Source organism: Arachis hypogaea, chromosome 19 (genome assembly GCF_003086295.3).
Source record: "Arachis hypogaea cultivar Tifrunner chromosome 19, arahy.Tifrunner.gnm2.J5K5, whole genome shotgun sequence".
NCBI lineage: Eukaryota > Viridiplantae > Streptophyta > Magnoliopsida > Fabales > Fabaceae > Arachis > Arachis hypogaea.
This window is the reverse complement of record NC_092054.1, coordinates 134,388,097-134,405,714: the sequence shown is the minus strand read 5'-3', so window position 1 is coordinate 134,405,714 and position 17,618 is coordinate 134,388,097. Positions and strand designations below refer to the sequence as shown.

Below are 17,618 nucleotides of genomic sequence, written 5' to 3'. Positions count from 1 at the left end.
ATAAATATAAAAAAATTATGTTATTTAAACTATAACTCGTTGACTAGTCTATCAAAATTAATATATATATCTTAATTTTTTTTCTTAATCTTTAACTATTCAATATTTTTAATATATTTTTTTATTTTGTTAAATAAAATAAAATAAAAAATTATACTTTAACAAATAATTAAATATAATTAAAAAATATAATTCTCTTTATATATAAAATATTTTTTATATTAAAATTAATTATTAATGTATTTATGTATATATAATTTAATTTATTTTTAATATATATTTTATATTAATAATTAATTTTAGTATACATGCGCCATAGTTGATATATATAAATATATATGTGTGTGTGTGTGTGTTACGGCCTGGCCCAAATTCTTCACGGGTTGGCCCGACCCGAGCACCACCCGACCCAGACGGTCACAGGTGAGGCGCCCCGCAACCAACCCGGACACGCGTCCCAGACAGCTCATTTACGGCTGTGGGAGAACGTCCCAGAGAAAGTGGGCCTGTCCTTGTAGGGCCCACCCCTGACACAATATATAAGGGGAAGGATTTACCCTTCCCCCAAGGTACGTCACATATCACATCATCCCTTTTCGCCTGCACATTTACTGACAAGAGCGTCGGAGTGTCTTTGCAGGTGACACCCCTCTTTTTGACACGAAGTACTCAGGACCTCACATACACCAGCCCGACAGTCCACGACCTGGCGAGCCCCTACCACTTTAATTATGTAAAATTCATTGCTCTTTCTTTCCCTGGTAATGGCGCCAAAAACATGATGCCAAGACCATGGTTCACAACTCCGTGTAACTAACCAGCAAGTGCACTGGGTCGTCCAAGTAATACCTTACGTGAGTAAGGGTCGAATCCCACGGAGATTGTTGGTATGAAGCAAGCTATGGTCACCTTGCAAATCTCAGTTAGGCAGATATAAATTGATAATGGTGTTTTCAAATAATAATTAATAGAATAGGGATAGAAATACTTATGTAATTCATTGGTAAGAATTTCAGATAAGCGAATGGAGGTGCTTTCGTTCCTCTGAGCCTCTGCTTTCCTGCTATCTTCATCCAATCAGTCTTACTCCTTTCCATGGCTGGCTTTATGTGATACATCACCATTGTCAACGGCTACTTTCGGTCATCTATCGGGAAAATGATCCAATGCCCTGTCACGGCACGGCTAATCGTCTGGAGGCATCACCTTTGTCAATGGCTTCATCTTATCCTCTCAGTGAAAATGGTCAACGCACCCTGTCATGGCACCGCTATTCATCTGTCGGTTCTCGATCATGCTGGAATAGGATTTACTATCCTTTTGCGTCTGTCACTAACGCCCTGCAATCGCGAGTTAGGAGCTCGTCACAGTCATTCATTCATTGAATCCTACTCGGAATACCACAGACAAGGTTTAGACTTTCCGGATTCTCTTGAATGCCGCCATCATTCTAGCTTACACCACGAAGATTCTGGTTAGGAGATCTAAGAGATACTCATTCAGTCGAAGGTAGAACGGAAGTGGTTGTCAGACACGTGTTCATAGGGAATGATGATGATTGTCACGTTCATCACATTCAGATTGAAGTACGAATGAATATCTTAGAAGCGAAATAAGATGAATTGAATAGAAAACAGTAGTACTTTGCATTAATCTTTGAGGAACAGCAGAGCTCTACACCTTTATCTATGGAGTGTAGAAACTCTACCGTTAAAAATACATAAGTGAAAAGTCCAGGCATGGCCGAATGGCCAGCCCCTCTGATCTAAGAACCAGGCGTCCCAAGATGTCTAATACAATAGTAAAAAGGTCCTATTTATAATAAACTAGTCACTAGGGTTTACAGAAATAAGTAATTGATGCATAAATCCACTTCCAGGGCCCACTTGGTGTGTACTTGGGCTGAGCTTTAACTTTCCACGTGCAGAGGCCATTTGTGGAGTTGAACGCCAGGTTTGGATCCATTTCTGGCGTTCAACTCTGGTTTTTGATCCATTTCTGGCGCTGAACTCCAGAATTGGGCAGAGAGCTGGCGTTAAACGCCAGTTTGCGTCATCTAAACTTGGGCAAAGTATGGACTATTATATATTTCTGGAAATCCCTGGATGTCTACTTTCCAACACAATTGGAAGCGCGCCATTTTGAGTTCTGTAGCTCCAGAAAATCCACTTTGACTGCAGGGAGGTCAGAATCCAACAGCATCAGCAGTCCTTCTTCAACCTCTGAATCTGATTTTTGCTCAGGTCCCTCAATTTCAGCCAGAAAATACCTGAAATCATAGAAAATCACACAAACTCATAGTAAAGTCCAGAAATGTGAATTTAACATAAAATCTATTAAAAACATCCCTAAAAGTAACTAGATTCTACTAAAAACAATGCCAAAAAGCGTATAAATTATCCGCTCATCACAACACCAAACTTAAATTGTTGCTTGTCCCCAAGCAACTGAAAATCAAAATAGGATAAAAAGAATAGAATATACTATAAATTCCAAACTATCAATGAAACATAGCTCCAATCAGATGAGCGGGACTTGTAGCTTTTTGCCTCTTGAATAGTTTTGGCATCTCGCTTTATCCATTGAAGTTCAGAATGATTGGCATCTATAGGAACTCAGAGTTCAAATAGTGTTATTGATTCTCCTAGTTCAGTATGATGATTCTTGAACACAGCTATTTTATGAGTCTTGGCCGTGGCCCTAAGCACTTTGTTTTCCAGTATTACCACCGGATACATAAATGCCACAGACACATAATTGGGTGAACCTTTTCAGATTGTGACTCAGCTTTGCTAAAGTCCCTAATTAGAGGTGTCCAGGGTTCTTAAGCACACTCTTTTTTTGCTTTGGACCTTGACTTTAACCGCTCAGTCTCAAGTTTTCACTTGACACCTACACGCCACAAGCACATGGTTAGGGACAGCTTGGTTTAGCCGCTTAGACCAGGATTTTATTCCTTTAGGCCCTCCTATCCACTGATGCTCAAAGCCTTGGGATCCTTTTTATTGCCCTTGCCTTTTGGTTTTAAGGGTTATTGGCTTTTTGCTCTTGCCTCTTGGTTTTAAGAGCTTTTGGCTTTTTCTGCTTGCTTTTCTTTCTATTATTTTTTTTCGCCTATTTTTTTTCTGCAAGCTTTGTTCTTTGCTGCTTTTTCTTGCTTCAAGAATCATTTTTATGATTTTTCAGATTATCAAATAACATGTCTCCTAGTCATCATTCTTTCAAGAGCCAACATATTTAACATTCTTAAACAACAACTTCAAAAGACATATGCACTGTTCAAGCATACATTCAGAAAACAAGAAGCATTGTCACCACATCAATATAATTAAGCTAAGTTCAAGGATAAATTCAAAACTCATGTACTTCTTGTTCTTTTGATTTAAAACATTTTTCATTTAAGAGAGGTGATGGATTCATAGGACATTCATAACTTTAAGACATAGTTACTAACTACTAATGATCATGTAATGAAGACACAAACATAGATAAGCACATAACATAGAAAACAAAAAACAGAAGAAATAAGAACAAGGAATGAATCCACCTTAGTGATGGTGGCGTTTCCTTCTTGAGGAACCAATGATGTCCTTGAGCTCTTCTATGTCTCTTCCTTGTCTTTGTTGCTCCTCCCTTATTGCTTTTTGATCTTCTCTTATTTCATGAAGCATGATGGAGTGCTCTTGATGTTCCACCCTTAGTTGCTTCCAATAATTGTTTGGAAGAAAATGTATTCCCTGAGGTATCTCAGGGATCTCTTGATTTGCAGTCAAATGTTCTACCACTGAGCTATAGACCCTTGATGGAAGCTTTTATTTTCCCTTTCCTCTTTCTAGAGGTTTCTCTGGCCTTAGGTGCCATCAATGGTTATGAAAAAAAAACAAAAAAGCTATGCTTTTACCACACCAAACTTAGAATGTTGCTCGCCCTCGAGCAAAAGAAGAAAGAATAGAAGAAGAAGAAGAAGATATGGAGGAGATGGATGGATGCGTGTATTCGGCCATATGGGTGGGATTGGGTGGGAGAGATATGTTGAATTTTGAAGGTAGTGGGTGTATGGATGTGAGTGGTAAATGGAAAACAGAAGGGATGATCATGAATGGAAAGAGAGATGATGAGGTAGGTGGGGATCCTGTGGGGTCCACAGATCCTGAGATGATCCTGTGGGGTCCACAGATCCTGAGGTGTCAAGGCATTTACATCCCTGCACCAATTTAGGCATGTAAAATGCCCTTGCACACAACTCTGGGCGTTCAGCGCCAGGTTGGTGCCCATTTACTAGCCATTTCTGGCGTTGAATGCCAGAACCATGCTTGTTCTGGCATTCAGCGCCCATAAGATGCCCATTTTGGGCGTTCAGCGCCAGAACCATGCTCTGTTCTGGCACTGAACGCCAGACAGATGCTCCTCTAGGGTGTGATTTTTCTTCTGCTGTTTTTGATTCCGTTTTCAATTTTTCTATTGATTTTGTGACTCCACATGATCATGGACCTATAAAGACATATAACTAAGAAAAATATAGTTAGATAAATAAAAATTGGGTTGCCTCCCAACAAGCGCTTCTTTAATGTCAATAGCTTGACAGTGGGCTCTCATGGAGCCTCACAGATGTGCAGAGCTTTGTTGAGACTCCTCAACACCAAACTTAGAGTTTGGATATGGGAGTTCAACACCAAACTTAGAGTTTGGACATGGCCTCCCAACACCAAACTTAGAGTTTGATTGTGGGGGCTCTGGTTGACTCTGTAGTGAGAGAAGCTTTTCATGCTTCCTCTCCATGGTTGCAGAGAGAGATCCTTAAGTTGTAAACACAAGGTTGTCCTCATTCAATTGAAGGACTAGTTCTCCTCTGTCCACATCAATCACAGCTTTTGCTGTGGCTAGGAAAGGTCTTCCTAGGATGATGGATTCATCCTCTTCCTTTCTAGTATCCAAGACTATGAAATCAGTAGGGATGTAAAGGCCATCAACCTTTACTAACACGTCCTCTACTTGTCCATATGCCTGTTTTCTTGAATTTGTCTGCCATCTCTAATGAGATTTTAGCAGCTTGCACCCCATAGATTCCCAGTTTCTCTATTACAGAGAGGGGCATGAGGTTTATTCCTGAACCAAGGTCACACAGAGCCTTAAAGATCATGGTGCCTATGGTACAGGGTATTATGAACTTTCCAGGATCCTGTCTCTTCTGAGGCAATGTCAGTTGATCCAGATCACTTAGTTCATTGATGAACAAGGGAGGTTTAACTACCCAAGTATCAATGCCAAATAATTTGGCATTTAGCTTCATGATTGCACCAAAAAACTTGGCAGTTTGCTCTTCAGTAACATCCTCATTCTCTTCAGAAGAGGAATACTCATCAGAGCTCATGAAGGGCATAAGGAGGTTCAATGGAATCTCTATGGTCTCTAGATGAGCCTCAGAGTCCTTTGGTTCCTCAGAGGGAAGCTCCTTATTGACCACTGGACGTCCCAGGAGGTCTTCCTCCTTGGGATTCACGTCCTCTCCTCTCCTCACAGGTTCGGCCATGATGCTTATGTCAATGGCCTTGCACTCTCCTTTTGGATTCTCTTCTGTATTGCTTGGGAAAGTACTAGGAGGGATTTCAGTGATCCTTTTACTCAGCTGGCCCACTTGTGCTTCCAGATTTCTAATGGAAGACCTTGTTTCATTCATGAAACTTACAGTGGCCTTAGATAGATCAGAGACTAAATTTGCTAAATTAGAAGTATTTTGTTCAGAGTTCTCTGTCTGTTGCTGAGTGGATGATGGAAAAGGCTTGCTATTGCTAAACCTGTTTCTTCCACCATTATTAAAGCCTTGTTGAGGCTTTTGATCCTTCCATGAGAAATTTGGATGATTTCTCCATGATGAGTTATAGGTGTTTCCATAAGGTTCACCTAAGTAATTTACCTCTGCTATTGCAGGGTTCTCAGGATCATAAGCTTCTTCTGCATAAGAAGCCTCTTGAGTACTGTTGGATGCAGCTTGCATTCCATGCAGACTCTGAGAAATCATATTGACTTGCTGAGTCAATATTTTATTCTGAGCCAATATGGCACTCAGAGTATCAACTTCAAGAACTCCCTTCTTCATAGGCGTCCCATTACTCACAGGATTCCTTTCAGAAGTGTACATGAACTGGTTATTAGCACCCATGTCAATGAGTTCTTGAGCTTCTGCAGGCGTTTTCTTTAGGTGAATGGATCCACCTGCAGAAGTGTCCAGTGACATCTTTGATAGCTCAGATAAACCATCATAGAATATATCCAGGATGGTCCATTCTGAAAGCATGTCAGAAGGACACTTTTTGGTCAACTGTTTGTATCTTTCCCAAGCTTCATAGAGGGATTCACCTTCTTTCTGTTTGAAAGTTTGAACATCAGCTCTAAGCTTGCTCAGCTTTTGAGGAGGAAAGTACTTGGCTAAGAAAGCCGTGACCAGCTTATCCCAAGAGTTCAGGCTATCTTTAGGTTGAGAGTCCAACCAGATTCTAGCTCTGTCTCTTACAGCAAAAGGGAAAAGCATGAGCCTGTAGACTTCAGGATCTACTCCATTAGTCTTAACAGTATCACGTATCTGCAAGAATTCAGTTAAGAACTGAAAAGGATCTTCAGATGGAAGTCCATAAAACTTGCATTTCTGCTGCATCAGAGAAACTAATTGAGGTTTCAGCTCAAAGTTGTTTGCTCCAATGGCAGGAATGGAGATGCTTCTTCCATGTAAATTGGAATTAGGTGCAGTAAAGTCACCAAGCATCTTCCTTACATTATTATTATTTTCGGCTGCCATCTCCTCTTCCTGTTCGAAAATTTCTGAAAGGTTATCTCTGGATTGTTGTATTTTAGCTTCTCTTAATTTTTTCTTCAGAGTCCTTTCAGGTTCTGGATCTGTTTTAACAAGAATGTTCTTGTCCTTGCTCCTGCTCATATGACAAAGAAGAGGGCACAGAAAAAAAAATAGTAATAATAATATGGATCCTTTATACCACAGTATAGGGATCCTTGTGTTAGTAGAAGAAAAGAAGGGAAGAAAATCTGAACTCAGAGAGAGAGGGGGTTCGGATTTTTGGAGAGTTGAAGGAAAGATGTTAGTATATCAATAAACAAATAGAAGAAGATGAGAGGGGGAAGTGAATTTTCGAAAACAATTTTTGAAAAAGAGTTAGTGATTTTCGAAAATAGTTTTTGAAAAAGGTTAGTATTTTTTTTGAAAATTTTTTTTTAAAATCAAAAATAAAAATAATTAGTTAATAAAAAAGAAATTTTTGAAAAAGAGGGAAGATATTTTCGAAAATTAGAGAGAGAGAGAGTTAGTTAGGTAGTTTTGAAAAAGTTAAGAAACAAACAAAAAGTTAGTTAGTTAGTTGAAACAAATTTGAAAAGATAAGAAGTTGGGAAGTTAGAGAAGATATTTTGAAATCAAATTTTGAAAAAGATAAGACAAGAAGATATTTTTGAAAAGATATGATAGAAATTAGTTTTTGAAAAAGATTTGAATTTTTAAAATCACAATTAATGACTTTATTCACAAGAAATCACAAGATATGATTCTAGAACTTAAAGTTTGAATCTTTCTTAACAAGCAAGTAACAAACTTGAAATTTTTGAATCAAAACATTAATTGCTATTGTTATTTTCGAAAATTTGGTACAAAAATAAGAAAAATATTTTTGAAAAATATTTTTAGAATTTTCGAAAATAACTAAGAAAAATGAAAAAGATTTGATTTTTGAAAAAGATTTTTGAAAAAGATGAGATTTTTAAATTGAAAATTTGATTTGACTTATAAGAACAACTAGATTTTAAAAATTTTTGAAAAAGTCAAATCTAATTTTCGAAATTTTAAGAGAGAAAAAGGGAAAGATATTTTTTTGATTTTTGAATTTTTATGATGAGAGAGAAAAACAAGAAAAATGATGCAATGCATGAAAGTTATGGATCAAAACTATGAATGTATGCAAGAATGCTATGAATGTCAAGATGAACACCAAGAACACCGTGAATATCATGATGAACATCAAGAACATATTTTTGAAAAATTTTTAATGCAAAGAAAACATGCAAGACACCAAACTTAGAATTCTTTAATGCTTAGACACTAAGAATTCAAGAATGCATATGAAAAACAAGAAAAGACACAAAACATGCAAATGCAAAGATCAAACAAGAAGACTTACCAAGAACAACTTGAAGATCATGAAGAACACTATGAATGCATGAATTTTCGAAAAAATGCAAGATGCACATGCAATTGACACCAAACTTATAACATGACTCAAGACTCAACCAAGAAACACAAAATATTTTTGATTTTTATGATTTTATGATTTTTTTGTATTTTCTTTTAATTTTTTTTTCGAAAATTATTGTGAAAAATAAAAATAAGGATTCCAAAATTTTTAATATGAATTCCAAGAATCTTGCCATGTTAGTCTTAAAGCTCCAATCAAAGGGTCAGGCATGGCTTAATAGCCAGCCAAGCTTTAATAAAAATATGAGTGTAATTCAGACATGACAAGCCTAACATGCCCTATCGAGAAGAATTGGGCATGACTCTATTGAGGTGATTAGTTGAAGACCAATCCCAAAGCAGTTTGGGTATGGCTTTACAGCCAGATAAGCTTCAACATGCTTCATGAAACACTAGAATTCATTCTTAAAAATTCTGAAGAAAAATAATATTTTTGAAAACATTTTTTTTCGAAAACAAAAGAAAAAGTTTTGAAAGATTTTTGAAAAATTTTTGAAAACAAAACAAAAAAGAAAATTACCTAATCTGAGCAACAAGATGAACCGTCAGTTGTCCATACTCGAACAATCCCCGGCAACGGCGCCAAAAACTTGGTACGCGGAATCGTGATTACACTTTAATTATGTAAAATTCATTGCTCTTTCTTTCCCTGGTAATGGCGCCAAAAACATGATGCCAAGACCATGGTTCACAACTCCGTGTAACTAACCAGCAAGTGCACTGGGTCGTCCAAGTAATACCTTACGTGAGTAAGGGTCGAATCCCACGGAGATTGTTGGTATGAAGCAAGCTATGGTCACCTTGCAAATCTCAGTTAGGCAAATATAAATTGATAATGGTGTTTTCGAATAATAATTAATAGAATAGGGATAGAAATACTTATGTAATTCATTAGTAAGAATTTCAGATAAGCGAATGGAGGTGCTTTCGTTCCTCTGAGCCTCTGCTTTCCTGCTATCTTCATCCAATCAGTCTTACTCCTTTCCATGGCTGGCTTTATGTGATACATCACCATTGTCAACGGCTACTTTCGGTCATCTCTCGGGAAAATGATCCAATGCCCTGTCACGGCACGGCTAATCGTCTGGAGGCATCACCTTTGTCAATGGCTTCATCTTATCCTCTCAGTGAAAATGGTCAACGCACCCTGTCACGGCACGGCTATTCATCTGTCGGTTCTCGATCATGCTGGAATAAGATTTACTATCCTTTTGCGTCTGTCACTAACGCCCTGCAATCGCGAGTTAGGAGCTCGTCACAGTCATTCATTCATTGAATCCTACTCGGAATACCACAGACAAGGTTTAGACTTTCCGAATTCTCTTGAATGCCGCCATCATTCTAGCTTACACCACGAAGATTCTGGTTAGGAGATCTAAGAGATACTCATTCAGTCGAAGGTAGAACGGAAGTGGTTGTCAGACACGCATTCATAGGGAATGATGATGATTGTCACGTTCATCACATTCAAATTGAAGTACGAATGAATATCTTAGAAGCGAAATAAGATGAATTGAATAGAAAACAGTAGTACTTTGCATTAATCTTTGAGGAACAGCAGAGCTCTACACCTTTATCTATGGAGTGTAGAAACTCTACCGTTAAAAATACATAAGTGAAAGGTCCAGGCATGGCCGAATGGCCAGCCCCTCTGATCTAAGAACCAGGCGTCCCAAGATGTCTAATACAATAGTAAAAAGGTCCTATTTATAATAAACTAGTCACTAGGGTTTACAGAAATAAGTAATTGATGCATAAATCCACTTCCGGGGCCCACTTGGTGTGTACTTGGGCTGAGCTTTAACTTTCCACGTGCAGAGGCCATTTGTGGAGTTGAACGCCAGGTTTGGATCCATTTCTGGCGTTCAACTCTGGTTTTTGATCCATTTCTGGCGCTGAACTCCAGAATTGGGCAGAGAGCTGGCGTTGAACGCCAGTTTGCGTCATCTAAACTTGAGCAAAGTATGGACTATTATATATTGCTGGAAAGCCCTGGATGTCTACTTTCCAACACAATTGGAAGCGCGCCATGTTGAGTTCTGTAGCTCCAGAAAATCCACTTTGAGTGCAGGGAGGTCAGAATCCAACAGCATCAGCAGTCCTTCTTCAACCTCTGAATCTGATTTTTGCTCAGGTCCCTCAATTTCAGCCAGAAAATACCTGAAATCACAGAAAATCACACAAACTCATAGTAAAGTCCAGAAATGTGAATTTAACATAAAATCTATTAAAAACATCCCTAAAAGTAACTAGATTCTACTAAAAACATACTAAAAATAATGCCAAAAAGTGTATAAATTATCCGCTCATCACCAAGCACCCGATCAATTTGCTGGGGGGTGACCCAGAGAGCCGGGGAGCTGACCAGGAAGTACCTAGATCACTTCAACGATGAATGCTTGGAAATCGACGGGTTGACGGACTAGGTGGCGAGCTTGTGCTTGACGAACGGGCTCCTGAACGAGGACTTCAGAAAGCACCTTACCACAAAGTCAGTATGGACAATGCAGGAGATCCAATGCGTCGCTAAGGAGTATATTAACGATGAAGAAGTCAGCCGGGTCGTGGCTGCCAACAAACGGCAACCCCCCTACAACCAAGCCCGCCACTACGAGGGTGGAGAAAGAGAAAAGGAACACGCCAGGGACGACGGTCCAAGTAAGACGCCAAAGCCATTTCCCCGAGTAGGGAAATTCACCAACTACACCCCCTCACGGCACCAATCACGGAGGTTTATCAACAGATAGCCGAGAAGGGGATACTGTCGAGACCCCGACCTCTGAAGGACAGAACAGGGGGAAACAAAAGCCTTTACTGCGAATATCACAAGGGATACAGGTACAAGACCCAAGACTGTTTTGACCTGAAGGATGCCCTGGAGCAAGCAATCAGGGATGGAAAGTTTGCCGAGTTCTCCCACCTCATAAGGGAGCCGAGGAAACGGAATCGCGATCACGAGGGCGAGGACAGGCCCCGGGCGACAAGACGACGCCAAGAACCAGAGGGGGACGACCACGGTCTCACAGTGGTGAACGTGGTAACAGCGAGGAATTCCGCCCCGAGGTCGAGATCGGCACAGAAGAAAGACGCCAAAGTCCTGGCTGTCTCCTCCTCACCCGCGAGAAGTTCCCGGGGACTCCCATCCATCTCCTTCGGCCCTGAGGACCAATGGTTCGATGAGGTACCAGAAAATCCCCCCATGGTCATCACGGCCAGAGTTGGAACCAGCCTCGTCAAACGGATCCTAGTGGATACAGGGGCGGACTCAAACATCATGTTTCGCAACGTTTTTGATGCCTTGGGACTGCGTGATGCCGACCTAGCGATCCACCAGCACGGTGTGGTAGGGTTGGATGACCACTTCATCAAGCCGAATGGGATCATCTCCCTCCCGACCTCCATGGGACAAGGACAGAGGCGAAGGACAGTAATGGCCGATTTTGTAGTCTTGCGAGACTCCACAGCCTACAACATCATCCTGGGGAGAAAAACCATCAACGACCTTGGGGCAGTGATTAGTACGAAGCTGCTCGTAATGAAGTTTATTACTGATGACGGATCCGTAGGATCCATCAGAGGGGAGTTGGAAACGGCAGTCGCTTGCGACCACGCCAGTCTCTCTCTCAGGAAAAAGTCCAAAGAAGCATCAGGGGTTTTCCTTGCCGACCTGGATGCCAGAATAGACGACAAGCCCAGGCCCGAGCCAGAGGGGGACTTGGAAAAGTTTAGGGTCGGTGATGGGGAGGAGAAGTTCACATTCATAAATAGAAATCTCCCCCATGAACTAAAGGAACCTTTGATGGAGATGATCAGAGCGAATGCTGACCTCTTTGCTTGGACGCCAGCCGACATGCCAGGGATAGACCCCCAGCTCATGTCACACTATCTGGCCATCAAGCCAGAGGCTAAGCCAGTGGCCCAGAGGAGGAGGAAGATGTCGCAGGAAAGGGCAGAGGAGGTGGCCAGGTAGACGGCCAGCCTCCTTGAAGCAGGGTTCATCCGAGAACTGGACTACTCGACTTGGCTATCGAACGTGGTCTTGGTGAAAAAACACAATGGGAGGTGAAAAATGTGTGTAGACTATTCCGACCTCAACAAGGCATGTCCCAAGGACTGCTATCCCCTTCCCAACATTGACGCGCTCGTCGACGCGGCGGCGGGGTACCGATATCTGAGCTTCATGGACGCCTACTCTGGATACAATCAGATACCGATGCACCGACCCGACGAGGACAAAATAGCGTTCATAACGCCGGAAGGGATCTACTGCTACAAGGTAATGCCATTTGGTCTAAAAAACGCTAGCGTCACGTACCAGAGACTGATGAACAAGATATTCAACGAGCTCATAGGCAAGACAGTAGAAGTCTACGTGGACGACATCCTCGTGAAAACCACACGGCCCGACGATCTCCTAAACGACCTGGGGGGCGTGTTCGCGTCCCTCCGGCAATACGGCATGAGGCTCAACCCGCTCAAATGCGCCTTTGCCATGGAGGCTGGGAAGTTCTTAGGGTTCATGATCACCCAAAGAGGAATAGAAGCCAACCCTGAGAAGTGCCAAGCAATTCTCCAGATGAAGAGCCCGGGTTGTATCAAAGATGTTCAACGATGGGCAGGAAGGCTGACGGCATTATCCCGTTTCCTCGGCGCATCGGCAGCAAAAGCTCTGCCCTTCTTCAATCTGATGAAAAAGGGGATAGCATTCGAATGGACCCCAGCATGTGAGGAAGCATTCAACCACTTCAAGGAGATCCTAGCAGCACCTCCGGTGCTCGGGAAGTCCAAGGACGGAGAGCCACTCTACCTCTACCTGGCAGTAACAGAGGAAGCCCTTGCAGCAGTGCTCGTTTGAGAATAAGGGAAGACTCAGCAACCGATTTAATTCATAAGCAGAGCTCTACAAGGAGCAGAGCTGAGGTACAGCAAACTGGAAAAGCTGGCGCTGACACTCCTAACCTCCTCTCGAAGGTTGAGGCAGTACATCCAGGGCCATCGCGTAGTCGTGAGAACGGACCAAGCAATTCGCCAAGTCCAAAAACCTGATTTGGCTGGAAGGATGATGGCCTTGGGCCATCGAGCTCTCCCAATACGACTTGCAGTATGAACCCCGACATGCAATCAAGGCGCAGGTGATGGCAGATTTCTTGGTAGAGGTAACGGGTGACCCCCACGAGGAAACGGGCACACGGTGGAGGCTCCACGTAGACGGGGCCTCCAACCAGACGTCCGGGGGAGCTGGGGTCATCTTAGAGAGCCCGGCGGGAGTCATTTACGAGCAATCGACCAAGTTCAAATTTCCGGTGTCGAACAACCAAGCGGAATACGAAGCCCTCTTAGGTGGACTAACCCTAGCCCGAGAAGTCGGGGTAACAAGGCTGGAAGTGTGCAGCGATTCACAGGTCGTCACCTTGCAAGTAAACGGAAGCTATCAAGCCAGGGACCCCCTCCTGCAAAAGTATTTGGAAAAGGTTAGAGAATTGACCAGGCAGTTCCAAGAGGTCACGGTCCAACACGTTCCAAGAGAAAGGAACATACGGGCAGACCTCCTATCTAAATTAGCAAGCACGAAGCCGGGAGCTGGCAACCGGTCTCTCATCCAAGGCATGGTGAAGGAACCGACGGTTGCCCTCCATTTGACGGAGTCAAGCCCCTCCTGGCTGGACCCCATCACAAACTTCCTGGAACATGGCAAGCTGCCTGATGATGAGAAAGCGACCAAAACGTTGAGAAAGGAGGCTGCCAAATATGCAATCATACAAGGACAACTGTTCAGAAAGGGGCTCAGCCAACCCCTATTGAAGTGCTTACACCCCGACCAGACGAACTATGTACTTAGAGAAGTCCACGAGGGATGCTGCGGCCACCACATCGGGGGCAAAGCCCTAGCAAGGAAGCTCATCCGAGCTGGATATTACTGGCCATCAATGATGAGAGACTCCAAAGAATTTGTCAGAAAATGCGTAAAGTGTCAAGAAAACGCCAACTTCCATAAAGCGCTGGCTTCCGAGCTGAGCCTACTGACGTCCACACGACCTTTCGCTCAATGGGGAGTCGACCTCTTAGGGCCTTTTCCGGTTGGCCCGGGACAAGTTAAATATCTCATAGTCGCCATCGACTACTACACCAAATGGATAGAGGCTGAATCACTAGCCAGCATATCCTCATCCAATTATAGGAAGTTCATGTGGAGACAGGTGATAACCCGTTTCGGTATCCCGGAGGTCGTCATTTCGGATAATAGGACGCAGTTCACTAACAATAAGTTCACGAAATTCCTCACCGGCTTGGGGATAAAACAAAAGTTTTCCTCAGTAGAACATCCCCAGACGAACGGACAAGTGGAGTCCGCAAACAAAGTCATCCTACTAGGCCTCAAGAAGCGCTTAGACAACAAGAAAGGCGTATGGGCCGACGAGCTCGCTTCGGTCCTCTGGTCCTACCGGACAACCGAGCAAAGCTCCACCGGGGAAACCCCCTTTCGCCTAACGTACGGGGTCGACGCAGTGATACCCGTGGAAATTGGCGAACCGAGTCCACGGTTACTTCTCGCAGGAGTAGACGAAGCGGTGGAAAAGGACCTGGTGGAAGAGACTAGAGAGATGGCCCACTTGTCAGAAACAGCACTAAAACAAAGAATAGCTCTGCGCTACAACACTAAAGTCCTCAGGAGGGATTTTAAGGAAAGAGACCTCGTCCTACGACGCAACGACGTCGGTCTACCGACCCCAGGAGAAGGAAAACTGGCGGCAAATTGGAAAGGTCCCTACAGAATCAAAGAAGTGCTCGGCAAAGGCGCCTACAAGCTGGAAAGACTCGACGGCAGAGAAATCCCAAGAACATGGAACGCAGGTAACCTGAGGAGGTTCTATTCGTAGCTTGGGTGCACCGACCAAGCGGCCTGATAAGCTGGGTAGAGGTTCACTTTAATCAAATATTAATTCCCAATTGTTTACTTTTATCAAATGCCTACTGTGTTCATGAACTTGTCTAGCTAACGACTAATTCTTACTTGTCCAAATTCTTCCATCTATTATCTTCCAACGCGTACCCCACAAGATCGTGCTCGTAAACGGCAACCCGGGATTGATAACCCCGGGAAGCCAATGGAACCCTAGCCATATCGAACGGCCGCGATAATAAGACCACAACGGTTTCAAAAATAAAACCACAATGGTTTCAATCGGGTTACCAACACAAACGGCGAAACGGACACAAGCAATAGGTCCACCCCGAAAAGACGGTAACGAAAACAAAACACCAAGCAAGATAAACGATAATAATGATAAGTCGACCAAGCGACCAATTAAGCATAAAGTTAAAAAGTCACAACGAAGTGTTCAACAAATCCACACCAAACCAAAGTTACAAGAAATCATTTCCGAGGCATGTCAACAATCTTGCCGTCTTGGATCATTTTGAAGACCCCGATAGCCGACGTATCAAAGTCAGGGGCCACAACTTTCACTTGAGCCTTCAGAGCATCCTCAGTCATGAAGATTGCGTTCTTCCCTTGCTCCTTGGTCGCCTTGTGCTTCCTCTTAAGCTCTTCGACCTCGACTTTGGCAGCCTTAGCCGACGAAACGGCCTGGTTGCACTCCTTCTCTAAGGCCGCCACCCGACCTTAAGCGGCGTTCAGCTGGCTCTCCAAGGACATCTCCCGCTCGGCTAAACGGGCCACCGACTCATCGGAAGTCTTCAATTTCTCCTCGGTAGATGCCGCCTTCTCCTCGGCAGCCTTGAGCTTCTCCCCTACCTCGGACAGCTGCCCCCGGAGCGACTCAACTTGAACTTTGAAGTCGTTATTGGCCTGGGCAGAGGATTCAAGTCTTCTTCGAAGCGCCTGCATCCCCGACAACTCGAACTCGACTTTCCGAGCTATCACAGCCTCGCGGAGCAGAGTACGATACATCCACCTCGCCTGACCTGCCAAATCGGTACCATGGAAGTGGTCCTCCGTGCCAGGGATCAGCTGGGAGTCGATGAATTTCGTAGCATCAAAATTTCGTTCCATAATGGTGAGAGTTCCTTCCGGGCTGGCAGATGCCCTCCGCTTCTTAAGAGTATGAACAAGTTCCACATCATCATAGTCTTGGTGGGTAGAAGACAAGTGCCCGCCAACGGCAGCCTCTTCGGGAATGGGGGAAGCCTGCACCTCGGCCGGATTCTTTTCGAACATTGTGGTGTCTTGGGGAGAGGGCACAGCCTGATTCCCCTTCTCCCCAGAAGGGCCATCCGATTTCCCGGCGTCCTTCTCGTCGACCTTCTCGTCATCACTGTCCTCCAAGAAGGTCTTGACTAAATTTTCGAGTCCAGTCACCGAGGCAGACATCTCCACTGCAATAGAAAAACAAATACGTTAGTCGTGAAGTCGGAAAGAACAAACCAAACAACGAACAATGCAAAAACACAAAGGCAGAACAGCTCACAAATATAATTCCTGACAGACTCCCGTTCACCCATGAGGAGGTGGGGGTTCACGGGGTTCTTTCCAAAAATAGCAAACAACACATCGGCAATCCTTTTATTTACAGGGGACATTCCCTTGTAGGTCACCTTGATGAAAGAATTAGACCCCGCCCCAAAACTCTAATAAGTCGGGATGAGGCGTTCCCCCTCTAACGATAACCAAAAGGGATGGCGACCTTTAACAGGGCGTACTTTGAAGAATTTGTCCTTGAACCCATGATAAAAGTCATCGAACAGGCCAAATATCCTCCGGCCTTGGGTAGACCGGAAAGACAGAAACCCTTTCCTCGCTTTCCTTTTTTGGAGGGGTTGGTAAGGTTGAAAAAGAAGAGGAAGACATCCACTGACGCCGGCAGCTCGAGATATTCACAAACCATCTCGAAACAGCGGATAGAAGCCCAGCTGTTCGGATGGAGTTGCGACGGCGACACGGATATCCGATTAAGGAGAGACATCTGAAAATCGGAGAACGGCAAGCGGACGCCGACCTGGGTGAACATGGCTTTGTAAAACCAAATCCAGTTGGCGACCCGGGGAGAACGGAAATTAATCTCGTACAATTGCTCGTTGGGCGCAGGGACGAAGGTCTCGTAATTGGTCTCCTCATCTGTCCCCCCGCATAGATACCCGGCTTGCCGGAACTCCATCAAATCCTCCAGATCCATCTGGTTCGACGAGTCCTTTACGTCTGAAGTCACCCAGGCGTAGGGGTCATAGTTCGCCTCGGAGGTGGAAGCCCGGAAGACGATGCGAGGCATACCTACAGTGGGGGTACCACTCCATTAGTCTATGAGGTCGGGAGCCCGGAAAAACCCAAAAACTACGTTTATCCTATTCAACAATTAAGATCGAGCATGGCCAAAGCTACACCTATCCCGAAAGCCACCTAAAAACC

At 43.7% G+C, this 17,618-nt stretch overlaps 1 protein-coding gene and 1 non-coding gene across 2 annotated transcripts; both read left to right on the top strand.

Annotated features, from left to right (window-relative positions):
• Positions 1-6,289: 6,289 nt before the first annotated feature.
• On the top strand, positions 6,290-6,397 carry LOC112780161 (small nucleolar RNA R71). The gene has a single exon (XR_003191016.1). It is a non-coding gene; the product is annotated as a small nucleolar RNA R71 (small nucleolar RNA).
• A 6,992-nt stretch (positions 6,398-13,389) lies between these two features.
• Positions 13,390-15,132, top strand: LOC140182361 (uncharacterized). Its single transcript, XM_072228532.1, has 2 exons — positions 13,390-14,217; positions 14,452-15,132. The coding sequence occupies exons 1-2, from the start codon at positions 13,390-13,392 to the stop codon at positions 15,130-15,132; spliced, it is 1,509 nt and encodes a 502-aa protein (XP_072084633.1).
• Positions 15,133-17,618: the final 2,486 nt, after the last annotated feature.